The sequence below is a fragment of the Corvus moneduloides genome, chromosome Z, assembly GCF_009650955.1.
Source record: "Corvus moneduloides isolate bCorMon1 chromosome Z, bCorMon1.pri, whole genome shotgun sequence".
Lineage (NCBI taxonomy): Eukaryota > Metazoa > Chordata > Aves > Passeriformes > Corvidae > Corvus > Corvus moneduloides.
The window spans coordinates 48,379,056-48,401,033 of NC_045511.1; the positions used below are offsets into that span (position 1 = coordinate 48,379,056).

The 21,978-nt window shown below is 37.7% G+C and overlaps 1 protein-coding gene across 1 annotated transcript in view; it reads right to left on the reverse strand.

The window, feature by feature from the left end:
* PRDM6 (PR/SET domain 6) overlaps nucleotides 1-21,978 on the reverse strand; it is a 77,484-nt gene that overhangs the window by 26,511 nt on the left and 28,995 nt on the right. The window contains exon 4 of the mRNA XM_032097376.1: nucleotides 1,363-1,490. Within this exon, the coding sequence (XP_031953267.1) occupies nucleotides 1,363-1,490 (128 nt within the window). The remainder of the gene's footprint in view (nucleotides 1-1,362; nucleotides 1,491-21,978) is intronic.

The following is a 21,978-nucleotide window of genomic DNA, read 5'->3' on the forward strand; positions in this document are numbered from 1 at the left end:
AATAAAAATTAGGCTGGTTTTTCAGTGTCCAACTTTTCTATTTTCTTACACTTGGATGCAGTCACTGGTGATGGATGCCAGTTTTTTAAATTGTGTTTTTGTAGTTCATTTTATAAAGATCTGAAGTAATCGAAAACAGATCAACAGAGGGAACTCTAAGTAAAAACTCCATCATGAAAGGAGAGTTGTAAAATCCACTTAATATTGACAGATGTGTAATGACTTTCTCATGCTCACTTATATATATATATATATATGTATATATGTACGCATCTATTTTTTTCTTATTTTTATACGTATACGAGCACGCACATATCACCACATTGAGAAATAGTCCGCAAGATACCCACAAAAATACTCCTTCATCACAACAATCTTTTTTCATTATCCGGTGTGTTTATTTAAAATCCAATGGTATTTTAGCTATAGATAGCAAATATTTAAGTATATAATAAAATATATGTAATGTATAAATAGGATAGTTATTTTTTTAACTGCAGCATTATTTAGTCAACTGGCCAGAGAATAAAAAAGTTGAAAATGCAGTTGAACAATTTTACCATTGTTAAATTGGATCTCTATGGGATAATCAAACTTCATATATTTCATTTTAGCTTGCTTTCGTATGTTTTATTTTTAATTTTAAAGGTAGTTTAAATAAGATTAAGATTTTTCCTGAATAAAAGAAACCTGCTTTCTAAAGCAACCAGCAAAATTCATTGCTCACTGTGACTGGCAAGCCTGGGGCATTCTTTGATGTACTTCCTACCACGTTTAATAAGGCCAAGCAGTTGCTTCTGATTCTAAGACAAAAGGTTTGTTTATAGCTGAGGTCATGTATTTATGTAATGTGTTGTCTGGGTTTTCTGGATCCATTTGCAAGTACAAAGTAAAATGCACCAAAATTTCTTTACATTTTTCTTCACATTTTGACTTTCTCTAGCCAGCCAGATAAGAGGTACAAGCACTAGCAATCTTGGTTAGCAGGTGCACTCAACATAAAAGCTCACCTCATGACTGACCCTCAGGGTGCCTCTGGGAGCAAAACTCCTTCCCTGCCACTTTTCCCCCTCCCCTATCACACACATCTCTACTGAGGGTGGAGGACTGCTTGTGTTGGCTTGCCTCTGATGAGACTATTTGGAAAAGTGCAGAGAGCTCTGTGTGGCGTGGTGGTCACACAAGTGACACAGGGCTGCCCTCACTCCCTGGAGCTTCACCCTGCATGTGTTGCCCCACGTGAGCACATCCTCCAGAGCTCTGAAACTGTCTTTGCAATCAAAGGCAGAAGTACTTCTGACAGTTACAGTCTGATAAAACATTTTCATTTTGTGTCGTTGAGTGAATCAAAAACCACTTTACCTGTACTGAACCACTGTTAAGTTCTGCTCCCCACAGTGCCTCGCACATCGGATGTACCTCATCCAGCTTGACTTACTGGGTTCTCCACCATCGATAAAGTGCTGCAGTGTCCCATCTTGGTCATATATCTGGGAGAGACGTCACAAGGTCAAGTAGTTAGAACAAATCATCAGCAATCATTTTCACTGCTTTGCTGGTGTCTCTCTGTGGCTTTTCCAGGACTTTACTGCCATGAATTTTGTCATTTGTAAACTGATACTCTTAGAAACATACATGAAAAAGCAGAAAAGTATTTAGAGGGATGCAATTTTATCATGTTTCTCTTATCAAGCCAATCTTTTCATATTAAAAATATTTGTGGTGTCTCAAAGATGTGACCATGTTTCCCAAAGAATATTTAACCTATTTTGACAAGCTGGCCTTAAATAATGAACTGCCAGATAAACAAGAAAATCTGAATGTAAAGCGTGCATTGAAATGGCTGGGACATCTGAACAAGGGGCAGTAGTAATCCCTAAACAAGTATCCCTTCTTTCACATCTCAGTTGAAGCAAGAGCATATACTTCAGAAACCTCATGTGATATGTTAGGGAGTTGTAGGATTCATAATATGAAAACAAATGAGACTAGAAGGAAAAACAGAGTTGATGATGCCTTTAGGAGCTCCCTTGAGACATATAATTTTTTGAAGTACTAAATGAGAAATCAGTCCTGAGGGAATCATCGTTTTCCTAAACATGACATCTCTGCTAAGGGCACGAGAGCCAGTTATGGTAATTTTAAAAAAAAAGACAGTATTATGTTTCTATTTGGAAGTGGATGCTCTCTCTGAAATCAAGCATAAAGTTGCTCTAGAGGTTCTAAAATGAAAAGATAAATGTTTCATGCACACCTGTCCTACTGACTGTTTTAAAAATGTTATCTAAGTAGGTCTAATCCTAATAAAAGCGTGCTATCTCACAAGTACACAACTACTTTGTCAAATTTCACAAATGCATCTGAACAGTTAGGTGCCTGTTTGAAGTAAATCTCATTTTCATGCCTTTTTCCTCTCTATGAACACCATTTGCTTTAATACCCGTATCCCAAAAATGTTACACAATTTGTAATTGTATGAGCTTAAACCAATGTCTTCTTGAAAGTATTAATTTTGCTAACTAAAGAGGATGCACATTACATTGAATTGAACATTTCTAGTATATACAAATAAACAATCTTGAATGTTTATTTCAATATCAAGAGAATAATCTTGAAAATTATGTGGCTATATTCAATACATCCAATTTTTTAAAAGAGTGTTTACCACATTTCACAAAAAAATATACACAGAAATTGAGATCCAGTTTTTTCCTCCACCAGAGGAGAGTGGCAAATTCAGGAACCAGCCTTGTTTGTTGTTGGCCAAGAGGGACTGTGAGTAATCAGGAGCAATATGCCCATTGCAAGAGGATGAGTGACATAGAAATCAAGTGTCTATTGCAATCCTTATCTTTTGTTCCTGAGTGTCTGTGACAAGCATCAGGTGGAACCTGGCCAAATACTCCTGTGTTGGATAAGCAAGATGCTACCCCAACATGCACTGAGTGAAATAGAGAAATCAGGAGTCCTCAGAAGTAAACAAATACTCCAATATCAGGGATGAGGTTTATTTTTTTATGTATGGTAGCATGTTGATTATCAGCACGGACCTATTCTTATGCAAATATCTTAATGTATGTTGAATATGTGAGCAAAATACGCTAAACAATAAAAATCTATGATGAAATCAGAAAAATTCTACAGGAAATCAGCCTATAAAAAGGAAGAGAAGGAAAAAATAATGACTAACAGTACTTGGCTGGAACCATTTTGGCAGTATCTATGCAAACATTCTCAGCAGTGTTTATTATCTATCCATTTACATGCTGCTTATTCACTTAACAATACATGGCTTAATATGAGGAAAAAACAATTCCCATAAAAGAAGAGCTGATAGCTTCCTAATCCCCAGATGATATGAAACAGGAAAGACAAAGAGGTCTGCCATAATCAGTACTGACACTCATATCTTGACACACAGGGTCTTACTCGGAACTTTGTGTAAATAGACAGTCATTAACTGATATGAAAAATTAAAATCTGTCATGAAAATATAGGACTGGATCTTTCCTGGGCCTTGGTGAATTGGAAGGACTGTTCTAAGTATTTTCAAATACTTTTTTCTCGCAAGTAGTGATGCATCAAGTGACACTATGCCCTCCTTTCCTAGGAGAAATTGCTGACATTCCTGCGTAGTCATAATCTATCCAACATCACTCTTAGCCCTGTTCTTACAGGATTGTAAACCCATTTGTAAGGAAGCAGAAGCCCTAAGCTTAGAAGGGAAATAACAACGTCTTGAATCTGTTTATTTGTCAAATTGCACAACACAGGTCAAAATCTGGGAAAAAACAACAAAAACTGGATACACTTATTATTTTTCATGTCACTATCATGCAAGATTTCTTATTTATTTTACAGTTCCATAAATCAGGCAACCATCAAAGATATAACTGCCTGAAGAAATCCTCGTGATGGAGCAAACCACAACCTGCCGTAATAGAAAAAGCAAACCTGTAGCACAAGCTGTGAATCCAGGCACTACAGTAAACTATGGATACACATATTCACCCACATTTCTATCACACATGCATACATCCTTAAACACTCATAGTACCTATTACAGAAAATACTGAAGAAACCTGTGATAAACTGATGTTACTGGAAGTCTTTGACTACCTCACTAGATCATTACATCCATCTACACTGGCATAATTTTTAACACATTGCCAGAGCACGACGGCAAAATAAAATACCATTTCTCCAAGTCCCTGCAGACACAGTATTTATTTTTTCTGTATCTCACATCAGTCACTGATCTAAGTATGGGAAACACAATTAGTTATTTCATTTTTCTACTTTGGCTACAAAGTAGTGTTGGAAGTGTTACCTAAGATTCTTACTGGACCTTTTCCTCTTCTGACACAAGGTACTTGATAACCTTTGGTTTTGCTGAGTTTTAAGGGTTTGGGTTTTGTTGTGGGTTTTTTGTTTATTTGTTTTCTAATGGAATGAACCAGATTTGTGGAAGAGACTGGAATCTGAAAAAAGAGGACTGCACTCACCTCATTTGACATGCATTACAGTCCCCTTAACAGTTGCCATACAGTTAACTATCTTCTTAATAGGTTCTTGAGTGTTTATGGATATTTTACTGGTATGTTGCAGATCAAGAGACTCAGAAAGTGACACGTATTTTTACTCTGTGAATTTCATCCTTTGACTTCAGAATACAACAGAAATGGCTTTATTATCCAAGAAAGTGAGTCCAAAGCATAGTCATCAGAACACAAGTCTTCTCTTTGGTATTTCCTATTCTCTTCCTTGTAAACACCACTTTATTAAATAATCAAGACATAAATAGAGGTCAGGTTCATCTTGTAATGGCATGCAAACATAAATTAGATATGAAGGACTGGAGGTATTACTTGCTGTATTGGTTGCTGATAATTATTTGGAGGACATAGATACAGTTACTTTAATGACAATGATAAGAGCAACATACAATGGCAATAATAATAACGTAACTTTTAAAGCACACTGCATCTCATATAAGTGATGCTCTAAAATCTCTGAACACCCATAACTAAGTAAAATAAACAAGGACCATCTAAGATTTAAGCAGTATTAGAAGACATGGTGGAGTAAAGAGCCTTTTGAGAACCTTCACTTCAGTATTGATAGAGTCAGTACTGCTCACTTGGATCAATGGGGAAAATCTAATTCCAATGCTAAAGATTGTTGCCCCAGTTTCTGGTATAGATGTCGCAAAATTTTAGATTAAAGAAGTTCAAATGTAACAGCACAACTGCAGAGAATGCCAAGTTATGAAACAATTAAAAACAATTTCATGGAAGAGGCAGCAAAACCAAAAATAGTTTGTTGAAGTTCTTTCCTCTCTATCTATTGCTTTCCCTTGTTCTCTTTCCAGGGTCTGATAAAGGATTATGTCTTTAGAAATTCTTCCTGCATTTTATTTTGCCATTTAGTCAGATAAGAAAGATATTAACAGATAATTATTTGACCACTCATTTTCATTTCAGGCAATCAGAGAATAGATTGATCCTGAAAACAGAATTTTTCTTTGTACATACCATTATCTTCTAAAAGTAGCTATTAGAGTATTTGTTTTATGTTGCAAGACATCAAAAGAGATGTGAATAAAACCACAAAATATGCAAGAGTTAGTTCTTACCATAAGTAGAGACTCCTGCATTTTACTATTCGCTGCTATTCTCATTGATACCATGTGCATAAAATCATAGAATTTTCAAATCAGTTACTATGAGTCTTCTCCTCTCAAAAGAAGTTTTACTCTTGACTTCAATGGGAAGAGTCAAGATAGCAAAAGTGTACCCAAAACTACTGGTAATATGGTGAAGAAGTTGTAACCAGACTGACATGTTAGATGGGGTAGCATTCATACAAGCTGTATTCTTTCTATAACAGTGCATGAACCTACAAGCCACAGTTACATTCAAAGTTTCTTTGCTGACTTGGACATCAGAACTGAATAAGCTCTACATTATGTAAATCTCACTATTGTGAGACCTTGCTTTTGATGTAAAAACGCAACAACATCTTCTACAGGTGTCTATCCTAAACAGAAGTTGAAAAAATGCCAAAAAGGGTAACGGTTATAAGCCTGGCTATATAGCTGACAGTCTGTAAAAGGTGTGCAATTATAGAATCATAGAATTGTTTAGGTTGCAAAGACCTTTAAAATCATCCAACCCTTAACTGGTCATTGCCAAGCCAAGCACTTAATGAAGTCCCTAAGTGCCACAGCTACACTTCTAAATACCTCCAGGGATGGTGACTCTACCACTTCCCTGGACAGCCTGTTCCAGTGCTTGACAACCCTCCCAGTGAAGAACTTTTCCCTAACATCCAAGCTAAATCTCCCCTGGTGCAGTTTGAGGCTGCTTACTCTTCTCCTGTCACTTGTTACTTGGGAGAAAACACCAGCTCCCATGCTGCTACACCCTCCTTTCAGGCAGTTGTACAGAGCATAAGGTCCCCCTGATCCTCCTTTTCTCCAGGTTAAACACTCCCAGCTTCCTCACCTGCTCCTCAGGTACTCCAGACCCTTTCCCAGCTCCATTGCCCTTCTCTGGACACACTCCAGCACATCAATGTCCTTTTTGTAGTGAGAGGCCCAGAACTGGACACAGTTCTGGCCATGTGGCCTCACCAGTGGCAAGCACAGAGGGACAGTTGCTGCCCTGGTCCTGTCGGCCACACTATTGCTGATACAGGCCAGGATGCCATTGGCCTTCTTGGCCACCTGGGCACAGTTGGCTCATGTTCAGCTGCTGTCAACTAGCACCCCCAGATCGTTTTCCACCAAGGCATCTTTCCAGCCACTCTTCTCCCAACCTGTCCCATCATGTAGGATTGTTGTGACCAAAGTGCAGGACCTGGTGCTTGCCCTTGTTTGACCTCATCCAACTGGCCTCAGCCCATCAATCCAGCCTGTCCAGATCCCTCTGCAGAGCCCTTTAACCCTCCAGTAGATCAACACTCCTGCATAAATTAGTGTAATCTGCAAACTGACAGAAGGTGCACTTGATCCCCTCATCCAGATCATGGATAAAGGTATTGAACAGGCCTGCTCCCCAACACGGAGCTGTGGGCAACAGCACTTGTGACCAGCCGCCAACTGGGTTTGGCACCACTCACCTCTACTCTCTGGACATGGCCAGTTTCAGTTTTTTTACTTGAAGAGCACAAGCCATCAGCATCCAGTTTCTCCAGCAGAATTCTGTGGGAAACGGTGTTAAAGACTTCACTGAAGACCAGACAGACAACATCCACAGCCTTTCCCTCATCCATGAAGTATGTCACACTTTCACAGAAGGAGACCAGGTCGGTCAAGCAGGACCTGCCTTTCTTAAACCCGTGCTGGCTGTGCCCAGTCCTGGTTGTCCGCACTGGCACTCAAGATGATTTGGTCCATGACCTCCCCTGGCACCAAGATCAGGCTTACAGGCTTGTTGTTCCCTGCATCCTTCTTCCTGCCCCTCTTGTAGCTTCATGTCTGCTGGCCTCTGGTCATCAGGAACCTCCCTGATGAGCCATGGCCACTTAAAAATTATTGAAAGTGGTTTAGTGGGCTCTTCCACCACCTCCTCAACACCCTTGTGTCAATCTCATGTGACCCCCCCCATAGACTTGTGCGTGTCTAAATGGAGTAGCAGGTATCTTACCATTTTTCTCTTGATTACAGGGGCTTCATTCTGCTTCCCACACCTATCTTACAACTCAGAGGACTGGTTATTCAGAGAAGAACTGGTCTTACTATTAAAGACTGGGTCAAAGAGGGCATTAAGTTCCTCAGCCTTCTCCTCATCTTTTGTCACTGTTTCCTCACATATCCACCAAAGGGTGGAGATTCTCCTTGGCCCCTCTTAAGTTGCTATGCAATTTATAGAAACCTTTTTTTTTTTTTTTACAGCAGGTAAGTTCTACTCAGGCTTTGGACCTTCTAATTTTCTCCCTGCATAACCTCATGACATCCTTGCAGTCCCCTGGAGTTGTGTGCCCCTTCCTTCCAAAGATCACAAACTCTCTTCTTTTCCCTCACTTACAGCTAAAGCTCTCTGTTTGACCAGGCTAATTGTCTTCCCCACCAATTCGTCTTTTGGCATATGTGGACGGCCTGCTCCCGCTCCTTTAAGATTTCCTTCTTAAGGCACATCCAGCTTTCCTGGACTTCTTGCCTTTTAAGACTGCCTCCCAAGGGACTCTGTTACCCAGTCCCCTAAACAGGCCAAAGTCTGCCCTCTGGAAGTCCAAGATGGCAGTTCTGCTGATCCTCCTCCTTACATCTCCGAGATCTGAAAACTCAATCCTTTCATGGTCATTGCGCTCAAGATCATGGTCTGACCACCACATAACCCTCAAGTCCTTCTCTGTTCACAAACAATAGGTCCAGCATGGCACGTTCCATAGCTCACTCCCTCACCATCTATGTCAGGAAGTTATCTTCTGCACACTCCACGATCATCCTGGATTTTTTCCCATCTGCTGTGCTCCATTTCTAACAAACATGGGTAAATTGAAGTCTACCATGAGAACAAGGGATGACAATCATGAGACTTCTCCCAGCTGCTTATAGAATATTTCACCTGCCTCTTCATCTTGGCTGGATGGTCTATAACAGACTTCCACCATAATATCTGCTGTATTGGCCTTCACCTTTGTTCTTACCCAAAAACACTCAGTCCTGTCACCACCATCATCTTCTTTTAAAGGAAACTGCCGTATCTTCATTTAATTATCTTTTTTTAAATTCACTGTGCGGCATTTTACTCATTCTCTGTAATAAACTAGTAGTGTAAGTAAAGTTGAATACATGTGTGCTTTCATAGATGGGAGAAGAGTGTTCAGTGGCATTACTGGTAGAAGAGAGCTCTACAGCCAACAGAACAAACAGCAGGGAAGGCTACCTCTCCCATAAGGCTGAAGAAATAGCTGCCTCTTTCCTGAAAAGCTCTGAGACTCACACAGATAACTGAACAGTAAAATTCAGTAATTTGACTTGCCCAAGGCAGTGATTGTTAAGCAAAATGCCAATGAACTCTAGAGTTTATTATGACAAGAGTTTATTTGTTAGAGCTTCTAATCGTGTAAAACTGAAAGCAAACTGGGTTGTATACACGACTTGATAACTTACTCATTTAGGTTGGATTTTGTGTGATATACTGGTGCTTAGCTGTCTTTGAAATCAACACTCTGCCAAAGGACCTCATTAGCTAGAATATCTGAAATGTTCAGAAGATTCTGCATGAACTGAAAGAGAAGACTACTAGCAGAATTCCTTGAAAAATATTACATTTAAGGAGCATACTTTAGGCTGAAAATCAAACTACAGCTGGGTTCATATTGATAGCAACAAATGTTCAAAAATGAATGCTTTTAGACTTTAAATGCCTTGATATTAGGAGCTGGCCATCTGCTTCAGGACAGGAGAGCCCTTCCAAATGTGTGTCTTCTCCTTGTTACACACTGAATGAGAAAGGCGTGTAGAAACAATCATGCATTTAACTGTCACTTCTTTCTCACTTCTTTCATTAGCTTGATGACCAAGGATATTCAGCAAACTTCCTAAGAACCTTTTAGTCTCACTGTATAGAAGAAAAATGAAATATAATGGAGCTCAGAGGAAAACTAAAATGCATGGAAAACACTCCAAATACAGTTTAACTAAAAGGAAAAACTGATGTTGATTTATGACAATAATAATATTTTATAATCACATAATTTGCAAAGACCACATCTCAAACATTGAAATATTTTGTAAACTGCACGCTATCTTTTAGATTACCTATACAGTGAACAGAAAAATTATTCCCAGACAGAATAAAGAAAAGGCCATTCATCACATTGTGATAAATCCAATTTTGATACCTAATAAATATTACTGAATCTGTAATAATCAACTATACACATAAAACTGGTATGCAACGATAGTAGTATACATGTCATCAACTTCATTCTACTATAAGTGGAAATGTTTGGACAGGTTCCCTTTCAATTGCATGGTCATTATTTCAGAAAGACATTAGTTATAAATACTTCTCATACGTTCCACTGTTTCTTGATAAGACTAATTGATTTACTTTACCAGTTAAAATATGCCTTCAGGTTATTTATGGACAGATAGCAGAATCAAAAATATAAATATGTTACAGATAACATTCAAGCTGTTGTCTTAGGATGAGATAAGAATACTTTGGTTTATTATTATGTGGAAAATTAAAGCCAGTTACTACAGTCTTTGTATCTATATGAAATAAATCCATGTCAATAACTAGTTACTTGCTTTGAAGTACTTCTATTTTTAAAATAATAATTGATGGTATCTCCTTGCCATGTAGAAAATGCAGCAGTCCATTCAAAGAATGATTTTTCTTTATTGAGACATTTGTATTACATGCCATTTGTTTATACTTAGAAATATCATCAAGTTTTCCAAAGCATTTTGAAGTGCTATAAGCAACTAACAGAATAGAAATCTGAAAAAATGAGCAAGGAGGAAATACCAGGAGGCCTCGCTGGTTAAAGTCAACCCAAGACTTTCGTCCAACTGGATGCAACCCCTCTGTGAAAATGCACAGGAATATATCCTAACAGCCAATGATCTTCTTTGACTGCTCACACAATTCAAAGCAATTTTCTAAAATTAGCCATATCTGATATGGAGCATACATCTTGTAATATGTACTTAATGTTTTTCTCTTTAATCTAGCAGGCATCTTCTAACAAATTTTATAAAAGAGAATACTTGCCAAATAATATTAAAAGCTATTTAATGTTTCTCAAAGGATTATGGCATATGAAACTATAAACATTGGTTTGAACTGTCTGTGCTAGGTGAAAGGCTTCATCTCTCACTTAGACCCCGGTCCAGCAAACACTTATGCACATGTTGTAGCCCCATTGATCTCAACGGGAATACTCGTGTGTGAAATCAAGCATCTGTGTAAGCGGTTGGAGGATTGGGGCCTTATTCCAGAAAGTGTCATGAAAGCAGTGACCTGCTGATTATGTGGACTTCATAAAATTACTTCTTTTTTAAGTCAAGTCTCAGTGGTTTGTTTTGACATTAGCCCGTGGAGGTCCTGGAAGAGGAAAGAATTTCATGTAACACAACAGTGTTACTCAACACCAGGGCAATGAGAGGAAGACGCAGAGCAGAAAAAACATCACACATGAAGCTGGAAACTTGCACGCATGTAAACAGGTCTGTAAAGGACCAGTGCTTTTGCAGTATCCACTGACATCACAGGGCCTTCCCTGTGTGTAGTTTTGCACTCTCCTGACAGGTCCACTGATAGGACAAAAAAAGCTGTGGTGCTCCAGCCATGAGTCATTCTGCAATGGAGACATTTCTATTTAACATTGTTATTTCCACCCTGCTCACCACACTGTGTTCCTGTGCAGCCCTGGTAGCTGAACACCACATGGAGGCAACAGGTTGAAGTGGTTTTCTCCAGTCTTTTCTGTGTGGGACATGGAGCATGAAGAGAAAAAGTGTGGCCAATCTAGGCTCATAATTCAGAGAGAACATGAAAAAAACCAAACTAAAAAGGAAAGGGTGGTTTAAAAACAGAGAGGGAAATTATCAAAGCTGAAATAACCCGAAAAGAAGACTCTCACACCCATTGACTGGTAAATGCATATCCCAGCAAATACAACAGGGAAGGAGTTACAGATAAGGGCCCAATACTGAAAACTCTCATTCAACTGGAAAGAATCAATGAATTTACTCAGTAATAAAGCTCCTATTATTTTCTGAGCCAGAGAATCAAGACAGTTAGTCTTGCTCCCAGTGCCTCTGAAAACAGAGCGCTGTTTCCTTTGCAAGGTAATGACAGAGCTTTGGCTATTTTCTTGAAAGTTCTCAAAACTGTTAGACATTGAAAGGTGAAATTCAAAAGTGTTTGTTTCATATTTTTTCATTCCTTTACACAACCAAATATTCCAGAAGATTAGGAGTTTTGTTTTGTTTCAGTTTGCACTGCCTGGGGCTTCTCATTCTTTTCTTTACCTTAAGGACTTTAAAAGCTCCAATACCATGTTCCTCTAAGCATTTTAAGAACTAGAATATAAAGATACTTATCTTTTCAAGCACAGAGCACCTAGAGACTGTGAGGGATCTGCAGGTAGGGTGTCAAGAGGATGGAGTCACTCTTCTTGGTGGCACCAAGCAATAAGACAAGAGGCAATGGTCAGAAACTAATGCACAGGAAGTTCTACCTGAATACAAGGAAAAACTTTACAGTGAGAGTGACTGACCATTAGCGCAGACAGCCCCAAAAAGTTGCAGAGTCTCCTTCTCTGGAGATATTCAAAAGTTGTCTAAACACAAGCCAGGAGACAGGCAATTATCCAGCATGCTCTAGGAAACCCTCCCTGTTCAGAGAGGTTGGACTATGTGACTCCAATGGTCCCATCCAACCTTATATATTCTCTGATTCTGTAGAGACATTCTCAATCCTGTAGCAGAACTGGCAAGAAATCCTTTAGCAAGTTAGACTTAAAACAGCCACTGAAGTCAATGGGATTCACGTTTTAACTTAGTTGGACCATTATGGGCCATACACACCTGTCTATTTATTAGGCAGGTAATTACATAATTCACTCTAATTTTCTAACCAACACTACTTGCTTTGAGACAAGGAATTCTTCAATTTTCTTTGCATGTAGCATAAGTGGCTATGGTCTCATTTAAGTAGGGCACTTCAGGGAGCTGTGGAACCACAAGGTTGGAAGAAATCTCTGAAAATCACCTCATCAGCTCAGAAGATGGGGATGACTTCTACCACCTTCATTTTGAAATTTCTGACTCGTTGGTCTTGGGCATTCTATGAAAACAAGAAACCTGAAAAAAGATCTCAACCATAATTCAGAAACACGCTTCATGTGAAAAAACCCTCTGAAAAGAAAGCCTGTCCACAAGTAGCCTTACATTCAAGAAATGTCAAGAACATTGCTTCGTTCTGCTGCCTAATATATTGGTTGTGAGCCACTCATAAGTGTTCGTTACTGGGCAAAGGCAATAGCAGTTATATTCAGGTGTGTAAACTTAAGTTTCCACTAGTGTTTCTTGTGGGTTCAAGTAGCCCACTAAAGCACCAGTGACTGCCCCAGGAGACAAGCAATTATACTTAAGTTCTGAGCATTACTTGTCAGCCCTGTCAGTATGTCTTAGATACTTTCCAGGATTTAAAATGCCACTAAACACCTCCATTCAGACACTTGAATTGCTCTGCAGATGCCTGGGTTTAGCTCCTGCCCTGAAAATGGTTTGTCACATGGCTTACAGTAAGTACTTAGAGTCTGTGTCTTGATCCTGTGGCTGTAGAAAACAGGGATTTTGCTTACATTTTCTGTGCACTATTTGCTTATCTTCACTCTGAGTTTGTAAGTAAATATGGATAGGGACTGTGTTTACAGTGTATGTGTAGAACATCTATCAGAGCAGAGCACCCATTTACTACTACAATACAGACTCCACAGATAATTCTTTCAATCCTTTTTTAAACTTCTCATTAAGGCTTACCATAAATGAAGAATTTCAGTAAAAATTACATACCTTAGAAAATATACTTAATTCCTTTGTGAGTTTTAAATAATGAGGCACAGTGATATTTTTAGTTTGGAATATTTTGGAATGTCTGGAATGTCAAGTTCCCCAGATGATGATTAAAAGGTCAAGTAATAAAGTATATGATAAACTGTGCCTGAGATTCCTCATAAAACAAATGAGTAATGGCTGGACAAACTCTGTTGCCATGTTTTCATATCAAAAAATTCCTACAGTCTATTATTCCTTCAAATTTGTTAAATTATAGGATTGTCAGAAAAACAGCACAGGAATGGCTAGTTTGCAGCTTCTTTGGGGCTGAAGTCAGAGTCAAGAAGCAAATGAAGGAGTGCAGTAAGGAGTAGTGCTGATGTTGCTAGTGGACGTCATAGTGGAGAATGTGAAAAAGGTTTTTTTCTTTCCAGAGTGCAAGTCTGGTGTTGGTAAGTATCATGCTAAGTTTCTTTAGAAGTGTGTTTGTTTCCGTGAGGATTATAACATCAGATTGGAACATTGCTTGAGACACAATCACAGGAGCCCTCCAGACCTGTCAAGCATTTTGCATATTTCACTTATCTCTGAGGGTGGCAGGGGCCATCAATACAAAGTGGACCATCAATCAATATGGGGTCTTCTTCAGACATTGCCTGCCAGCTGATCAGAGGAAGACTTTAGGGAATCAGCTTTCCATTATCAGGATTTGGTCTGTGATCAGAGCAAGCCACTAAACCTTTTACTTTTCACTTGGCAAAAACATATACACTGGAAAAAAGTCCTGACAGTTCATTCATTTTGCTCCATCACTGGAGCCAGATGATGTTTGACTGGGGAGACCCACCCTCTTTGATGTTGTACTCTTTTGAGGGTGCCCTGCTGTGAAAAAAATTTTCTCCTTCCAAATTAAAGAGAAATATTTCTGTGTCCAGCTGTTAAATGTGACATTTGCCATTTTTCAGTGCACTGGCTTTGTGCCATCTTGCAGGCTGTGTTTCAAGCCTATCTTTTTCCTTTCTCCTTCTCAGCAGCAATATCCACAATGTGTTAGTGTCTCCAACTTCTACATACATAAATACCAAAAGGGAAAATACAAGTAATAGTGCATTTCTCTGAACTACAGCAGCAATATTTCTGTCTCTTCTGATTTTTTTTAATTAAAGCAAGCAATCCTTCATGCAATGAAGGATAAAACCCTTAAATATGATCTATGAAAAGCCGACTTCAGTTTAATTCTGATTGCAGTAGGCAAACCATGCTGAAGCAAAGCCTTAGTAGAAAACAGTTACTGGTTAAATGAGTGTGGATATTACTAAAACTTGTTTCATGTCCACATCAAAAAAATGGCATCCATTCAGCAGCCCTAGATCTGTTTAAATTAAGACAAACTTCTCATGAAATGTTGAATAAATATTTAGGTTTATGTAATCAAGAAAATCTGTATCTTCTTGTATTTATTAAGTGTAATTTTTAGAGTTACAAAAACCACTGTCACAAACTGTGTATACAGTAAATAAAGGGTGAACTTATCATTACAACATTTTGCCTATCCATTGAGGTGGATGAAATGCAACAGGTTCCAACTATTCTTCACAATCCTTTTCATTTCCATTTGCTAATACAGAAGAGGATCAATGTCTGATGGAGTTTGGCAAGGTCATTATTATAAACCTATGTTCTGTAATTAATCTCAGACTATGACCAGAAAATCTAAATAACTGCTCATGTACTCATCACATCTTCATGCTCTGAAAATTAAAACCTGTCTGAGAACCTCAGCAGATGAGAATGGAAACACTTAATTTGGAAAATTACATGAATGATAAGAAAAAAAAAGCACTTCCCCTTTAGGTATTAATTCACTTTGTAGATCCATGCCAAGAAAGAGTATATTCAGTTAGATTTGATCTAGAAATAAACAGTAAAAATGCTCTTAATCTGGACTACAAGTAACTCATGGACACAGATTTTTAAATTTTAGAATGATACAGGTTTACAAATAAATATAAATTATCCTCTTTCCAAAAGGCTAGCAGAGAGCCAAACTACATTCTGCAGGGGTGCAGGCAGCTCTCAAAAGCTCTCTGGTATCTAACAAAGGCAGTACTGGGACCGGAGAAGTCCAAGCAGCACAGAGATGCTGGCTGTGATGGTGTTGGCAATTCAACAGCACGCATGCTTACTTGTTCCTGGAAAGAATCCATCACTGCCACTCCTAAAATTGCAAGCAGCACATATATATGCTATATAAATGGGGCATTTGGATCTCCACGTTCTGCTGGTTCCATGACTCTGGTTCCAAAGGGATGACCTTCTCATAAGAGTATAATTTATGCTGCTATGGTCCTCCTCTGTCTTTATTTCTAAATAGATTAAGAAATAATTTTTTTACTGATAATTCTAACTTTCTCTTATTTAGATAACCAATGCTATTCAAAATTTTCTTTACTTGCCTCTAGTCTTCCATCAGCCACTGTTTCATCATGTTCGTTTTTTCTGTCCCTCAATCTATCAGGTGGCAGAAAAACACCCAAGAATACCTCATTAGAGTGAAAATGAAGGACTGATTCCAAAGAATTTTGTTGGTCTTTTTCTCTATTCTGCATTATTCTCTTTCACCTTTAAGACTATATGCCTTACCTTTATCTTTCCAGCTTTTCTCAACTCTCCTCTCTGTGCCAAAATAATTTTGTCTAAAAAGGCAATTTTTTTTGTCCCAAACATGTATAAGTGAAAATGTATAGACAGCTTATGTAGGCCAACACAGATCAAGCAGGTCTATTTCAGAAACAGTAGAGTAGTTCAAGCAGCAATTCTGCTGGCCTCAAATGACCACTTTTTTACAAAGAAACTCGAGACAGATGAAATAATTTGAAAACAATAGAACCAGTGATTATAATCCATCTTGAATCTTTTAACAGTAAAGTGATTTCTGCAAAGCAAGTTCTTTTTTTTCTCAGACTAAATTAAAAAAATTAAAATAAACCAATTATTTTGATGACTTTCCCACCATCCTCAAAATTTAATACAAAGGAGAAATTAATCATTTTTTAGTAAGTCTGCATGTAAAATTCTTTTGCTGGATGTATTCAAAACCTCACAATGGTTGTAAAGCAAGAACAATAACAAAATTCTTTGGAGCAAGAGTTTTTGTTTTGTTTTTTCTTTAATTCATATTATTTCAAGATTTTATGAACCAAAATATAATGTTTCATTGTAAGCTTACTGTACCTTAAAAATTAAAGAATTTTGAACTGAGAAATACATTTTCTGTTTAGAAAATGTAAGAACTTCATATTTAGGTCATTTTGAACTACTTTTCAAGTATTTTTCAAATTTTCAGATATTTTTCCCTAAGTTTTATTCATGTGAAATTTCCATTTCCAAACTGACATTTTTTCGCAAACAGTTTTATTTTCTGAGCATTAACTTGGGAACAAAGAATTGTTTCCTTGGGAAACTCCAACAATTTGTAATCGGTTATCTGTTGTACCCCAGTTAAAGACACACATAAAAACAGTCATGGCACCTAAGAGCTTGCAATCTAAAAGACACAGATAAGGATAAATGAATTGAGAGACCCAGAAAATGTGATGAAAACATAACCTTTCTGCACTCTCTTCCTGTATCTTCTCCCTCATGCACAGTCACAAAAATTCTCTGCTTAATTATAAAAAGAATAATAGGGAGTACGACTTCACAGTTTTCCCGAGTTAAGCAGGAACTGTCATCCCTCCCTTCAGAGAGAAAAGCTGTGGTTTTCCAGTGGGGTACAGATCTCTACCAGCTCCCTCTGTTTTATGGGGAGAATAAACCCTGAATGTATCTGCAGGCAGCTTAAAAATCCGAGCCCTTTCTTGGCCAGCAGGTACCCCCTGACTGCCAGCACATAGGAAAATAGGCAGTGTAAGTCAGACATATATTATTCCATACATTTGAGGGCAAAGAGGAGACATACTAAAGAAAGGGCAGAGAAACAATGTAGAAGACAACTATTTTTGCAAGGGGTTCCTCAAGAACCCCTTGCTGATAGTAAGCAAATGACTCCTTGTTCAGCTTCTTTCTAATGCCTCACAGACTGCATACTTACTGAACATGGTTGACTTTCCTAATTGGTTTAACCACTATATTTGAAGGTGAGAGAATATTAAAAATAACTGTAAGCCAACTCTTAGCAATACATTGAGATTAACTGTTTTGAAAGAATTTGATGGAGCTGTAATAAAAATCAATTTATCCACAGAAAGAAGCAATTCTTGTTCTCAAATGGCAGATTTACGATTTCATGCAAGCATGAATATCCTAGAGCTCACCCTTTTTAATAAGGAGTCTTTTAAAAGACATAAAATATTTGTCCTAATGAAGTAATGGTTTCCTAAGGTTTTGCTTCTTTTCTGTACTGCCTACAGTTTTATGTCTTTGTTGAAATGTGTCACTTCTTAAATTATGATGTTTTCCTAAGTCTACTATACTCTTTTTCTAACCCACACTAAGAAAGCACAATTGTCAGACATTATGTTTAGAGGGCGAACTGACCTCCAACATATTGTGGATAACGTAAATTTAATATTTTATAGTTATTCTGAAAACATTCCTAAAATTCAAAATCCTTGGTTCCTTAGTATCTTTAACTCACTCCACCTAACAACAGTAAACTAAAGAGGCCAATATTTTCTGCAAAAAAATCAAAGTAAAAGGTGAGAAGGAAGGATGAAAAAGTACTTTAACTTTTAGGGAGTCACTGCTATTGCAGAATCACGGCCAACTTTAGATAAGACACTGTACTGGGACAGCCCAAAGAGCTGCTGCAATCCCAGGACTGTCATCTTAGCCTGTTCAAATTTGTCTAAAACTTCTCCAAGAAACTGGGAGTATAGGATGAGTGAGACAGGAGAGGTTAATGCACTGTGATTCTAGCCTCTCTGCTGACTCATTCCATCAAAAAATACTGGGGTTCATCCAAGAGAATATGATAGTATGTCACTGTGGTAGATTTTACTTCTTTCTCTCAAACGCTTTTCATTCTCCCATAGAGAGCAGAGAAGGTTCTGAGTTACTCCAGGCTTCAAAGGAAAGACATTTATTTTGTCCAGATAAGTAAATTGTCTAGTAATCCCATGTGGCATCTGGATAGAAAATATATTATGCTTACTAGAAAATTGAGCAAATCCTTGGAATCAAGGATGAATAAACAAACTGACTGTGAGGAAAAGACACTTACCAGAGTCTTAATAACGAGGTACATTCAGGAGCATTCCATACTTTAAAGGGTAGTTGTGCAGTGAGCACAACTAATGAAGCCTGGTTTTAGTACAGATGTGTGTCTTTTGTCCCCAAAAGCTTCACTGCTCTAATAATCTCCACTTTGACAGTGACTCCAGTGTATGACACTGATATGTAAATACTTTTCAGTTATTTTCCACTTAGTACTGCTGCTATCACTGGAAGCTCAGCACACAGATCAACATGTACAGTGAAGCCTGTCACTGTGGGTGCAGCAGGAGTAGGGTCCTGGGACACCGTGTCTTGAAGTGTGTAAGTAGAGACAGGTAAAGTGGTGACCAAAATTGCTCATACCCAGTAGCTTTTGCTCAGTGAGATATAGATGGGGTCACTGAACTTTGCTGATCCCCAAAGGTTTTTTTTCCTTGAAGGCATCCCAAAAACCTGTAACTTCTTCTAGAAGTCACCTTGTTAAATGTGAAGTAGCAAGAAGGTGAAATCTGGAACCATGCAGAAAAGTCATGGTGCACAGTTTGCACAGGCTCAACAAATCTCATGTGTTTTACAAATTGTGCAGGCAATAGGTCCAAATTGCAGCTGTTTTTTTCCCAAATCTCTGGAAATTTAAGCTGCTGCATATTTGGAAAAGTACAGTTGCCATGACAATACCAAGAAGAGTGTGCCTTGTATGCTTTTCATATTTAACTTCACTATATATACAGGATATCCTGTATTATACAAACTGTCTGGCAGTTCAAAAAGACAAAAACTAAATTTCCTGTTTTCTTCTTTTTTTTTCTACTTTTTCCGCATTTCAGGAGATATACCTTCTTACCTATGACATCAAATACAGTGAAAATGCAGAAGGGATTACTGTATTCCTACTACTGACTGTTCTGACTGTTAATTAAATCCATTTCAATCACTACAGGTAAATCATTAGCAATAACACAATTCAATTGAAGATACTTTCCATATTCATCAGATTTAAATTTCACATTTTGTGACATTTTCTCAATCTAAAATACGTTTTATCTATAAGTGTTCAAAAACAACAGTCATCAAAACAAACATTCAGATTCTAACAGAGTTTTTAACATTGTAAATATGATCTGAATCAGACCCAAAATTGTACTAATATGAGCAGCTCTTTACAAAAAATTGCATGGAAGTTCTACAAACAGTGTCAAAAGGCATCATGCTCCATAACGCAGAGCGTCTGTGTTTTGATTTTTTAATTAGAGTGTAAATCCTCTCAAAGGCAGCACAATAATAACCAGCAGGAGCAGATAGCTAGCATATTTTTAAATTATGGTGGTGATGGGAGAAAAAGACCAGGAAGACCTTACAGCACTTATAACAAATGATTGGAGCACTTTTCACCTGTAATATTACAAAGATATGTGTTGCAATTCCCATTTTACACCTGATGTAAACCATGCCATTAACTTTGCAATTCTGCTTAAACAGTCTGTCAGCTTTAATGTTACATCTACATATACTGTTCACATAAATGAGAAAAAAATCCAAATCTCATCACATATGTTATTCGCATACTGAATACAGAGAGTTCTGAGATTTGTATTGATTTAATATCCTTGAGAGAAAAAATAAACAGGACTCGAAAGATCCATCATGATGCAATTATCCAAAGTTTTCCTTTTAAAGTGCATCTCTGCTTGGTTCCTGACAAAATAATGTTAACTGTAAATTTGCAAATGTCTCAATTATAAAACTGCACAGATCTGAAGGATAAAGGTCAAAGCTCAACTCTTTTATAAATATATTTTAAACATGGCATTAATATAAAAATCCCATATCATACAACCAAAACAATTTAATATAACTTGCTATGGCAATAACCAGGTCATTTTTCAAAAAAAATAGATAAACTCCATCATGTAATTTTGAACTTCTTCTGACCTTCTGATGGCTACAATTGGGAACAAATGTTATCCAATAAATACATTGAAAGCCTTTTATTTGCAAAACATAGGACACTTAATTTAAGCCTTTGTTTTAGTAGATATGTCAGATGCATTGCATAGGAAAAGATACCAATCTTTCATATATATCAATTATAATCACAGATTAAAAATCTTACTGATTTAGAGCATGCAATCAAAGCGACTGGGACTGAGACTGGTACAGACAAGTAAATTAGTTACCTAGGTCATGACAGCAGGGGATGTACTTACAGCTACTTACTGTGCTTTACTGAGAATTTGGTATCCTGTGGTAAGCTAATTTTTTCTGAAATTACATGGTTTATAAGACCGAAATAATTACCCCGATTAAAATTATTTGCCTTGTATCTGCCCAGAGGCGCAGAAACATCTTTGGATGCAATGCAACATGTTTCTGAGTGAATTTGCCATAGGCGAACCTGATAATAAATATTGGGGCACTATTGGTGATTTCCTTTGCTCAAATGCAGGGTGAAATGAAGCTTGTTACTCACTTGAGGATAGGATTCACTTCACACAGCAGTAACCAGCTATGGGGTGGGGTTAAGTATGTAACCTCACCCTATTGCCCAATGTCCTTGTAGAGACAACTGAGAGAAACAGGCAACATCAGAGGGCAACGCATCATTATCAAGGCCATCTCCCTTAGACCAGGTACTTACTGATATTGAATGTTACTGGCTGATGCTCCAACCACAACCTGCTACAAATTGCCACACCCTAGACGTGGACCCTAGTCTCTTACCGAGCCTAGTACTCAGAGAATTCAGTCATTTTTTGTACTGTTTTCATACTAGTAACTTTCTCATGCACTTGAAGAAAAGGGTATAAACAACTTTTATCGTCTTAACATTGAAGTGTGACTATTGTAGTATATTTTTTACTAGGGGAAAAAAAAACCTTCTCTATATAAATGCATTTATTAGTAAATATATAGAATCATACCAGTCTTGAAACACTTAGACACCATTATGACTATGAAAGCATGTTGTCAACCCATCAGGAGCTTGAGATTTTTTAAATTTGTTTTCAGTGTTCTTTCCAAAATATACTTCTCCCTTTTTTCTTTTTTTTTCTTCTTTTTTTTTTTTTATTGAGTACACAACAACAACAGCAGTTTTTAAGAGAGCTCTGGTTTCTAAGGCTGCTGAAAGCTGCTTCCCTAAAATGACCTTTCCTACCCAGTAAATGATTACAGCAGGGCAAAAGGAAAAACAGCAAAATGAAAAAAAACCACATTTTTTTGTCATACTGCTCACA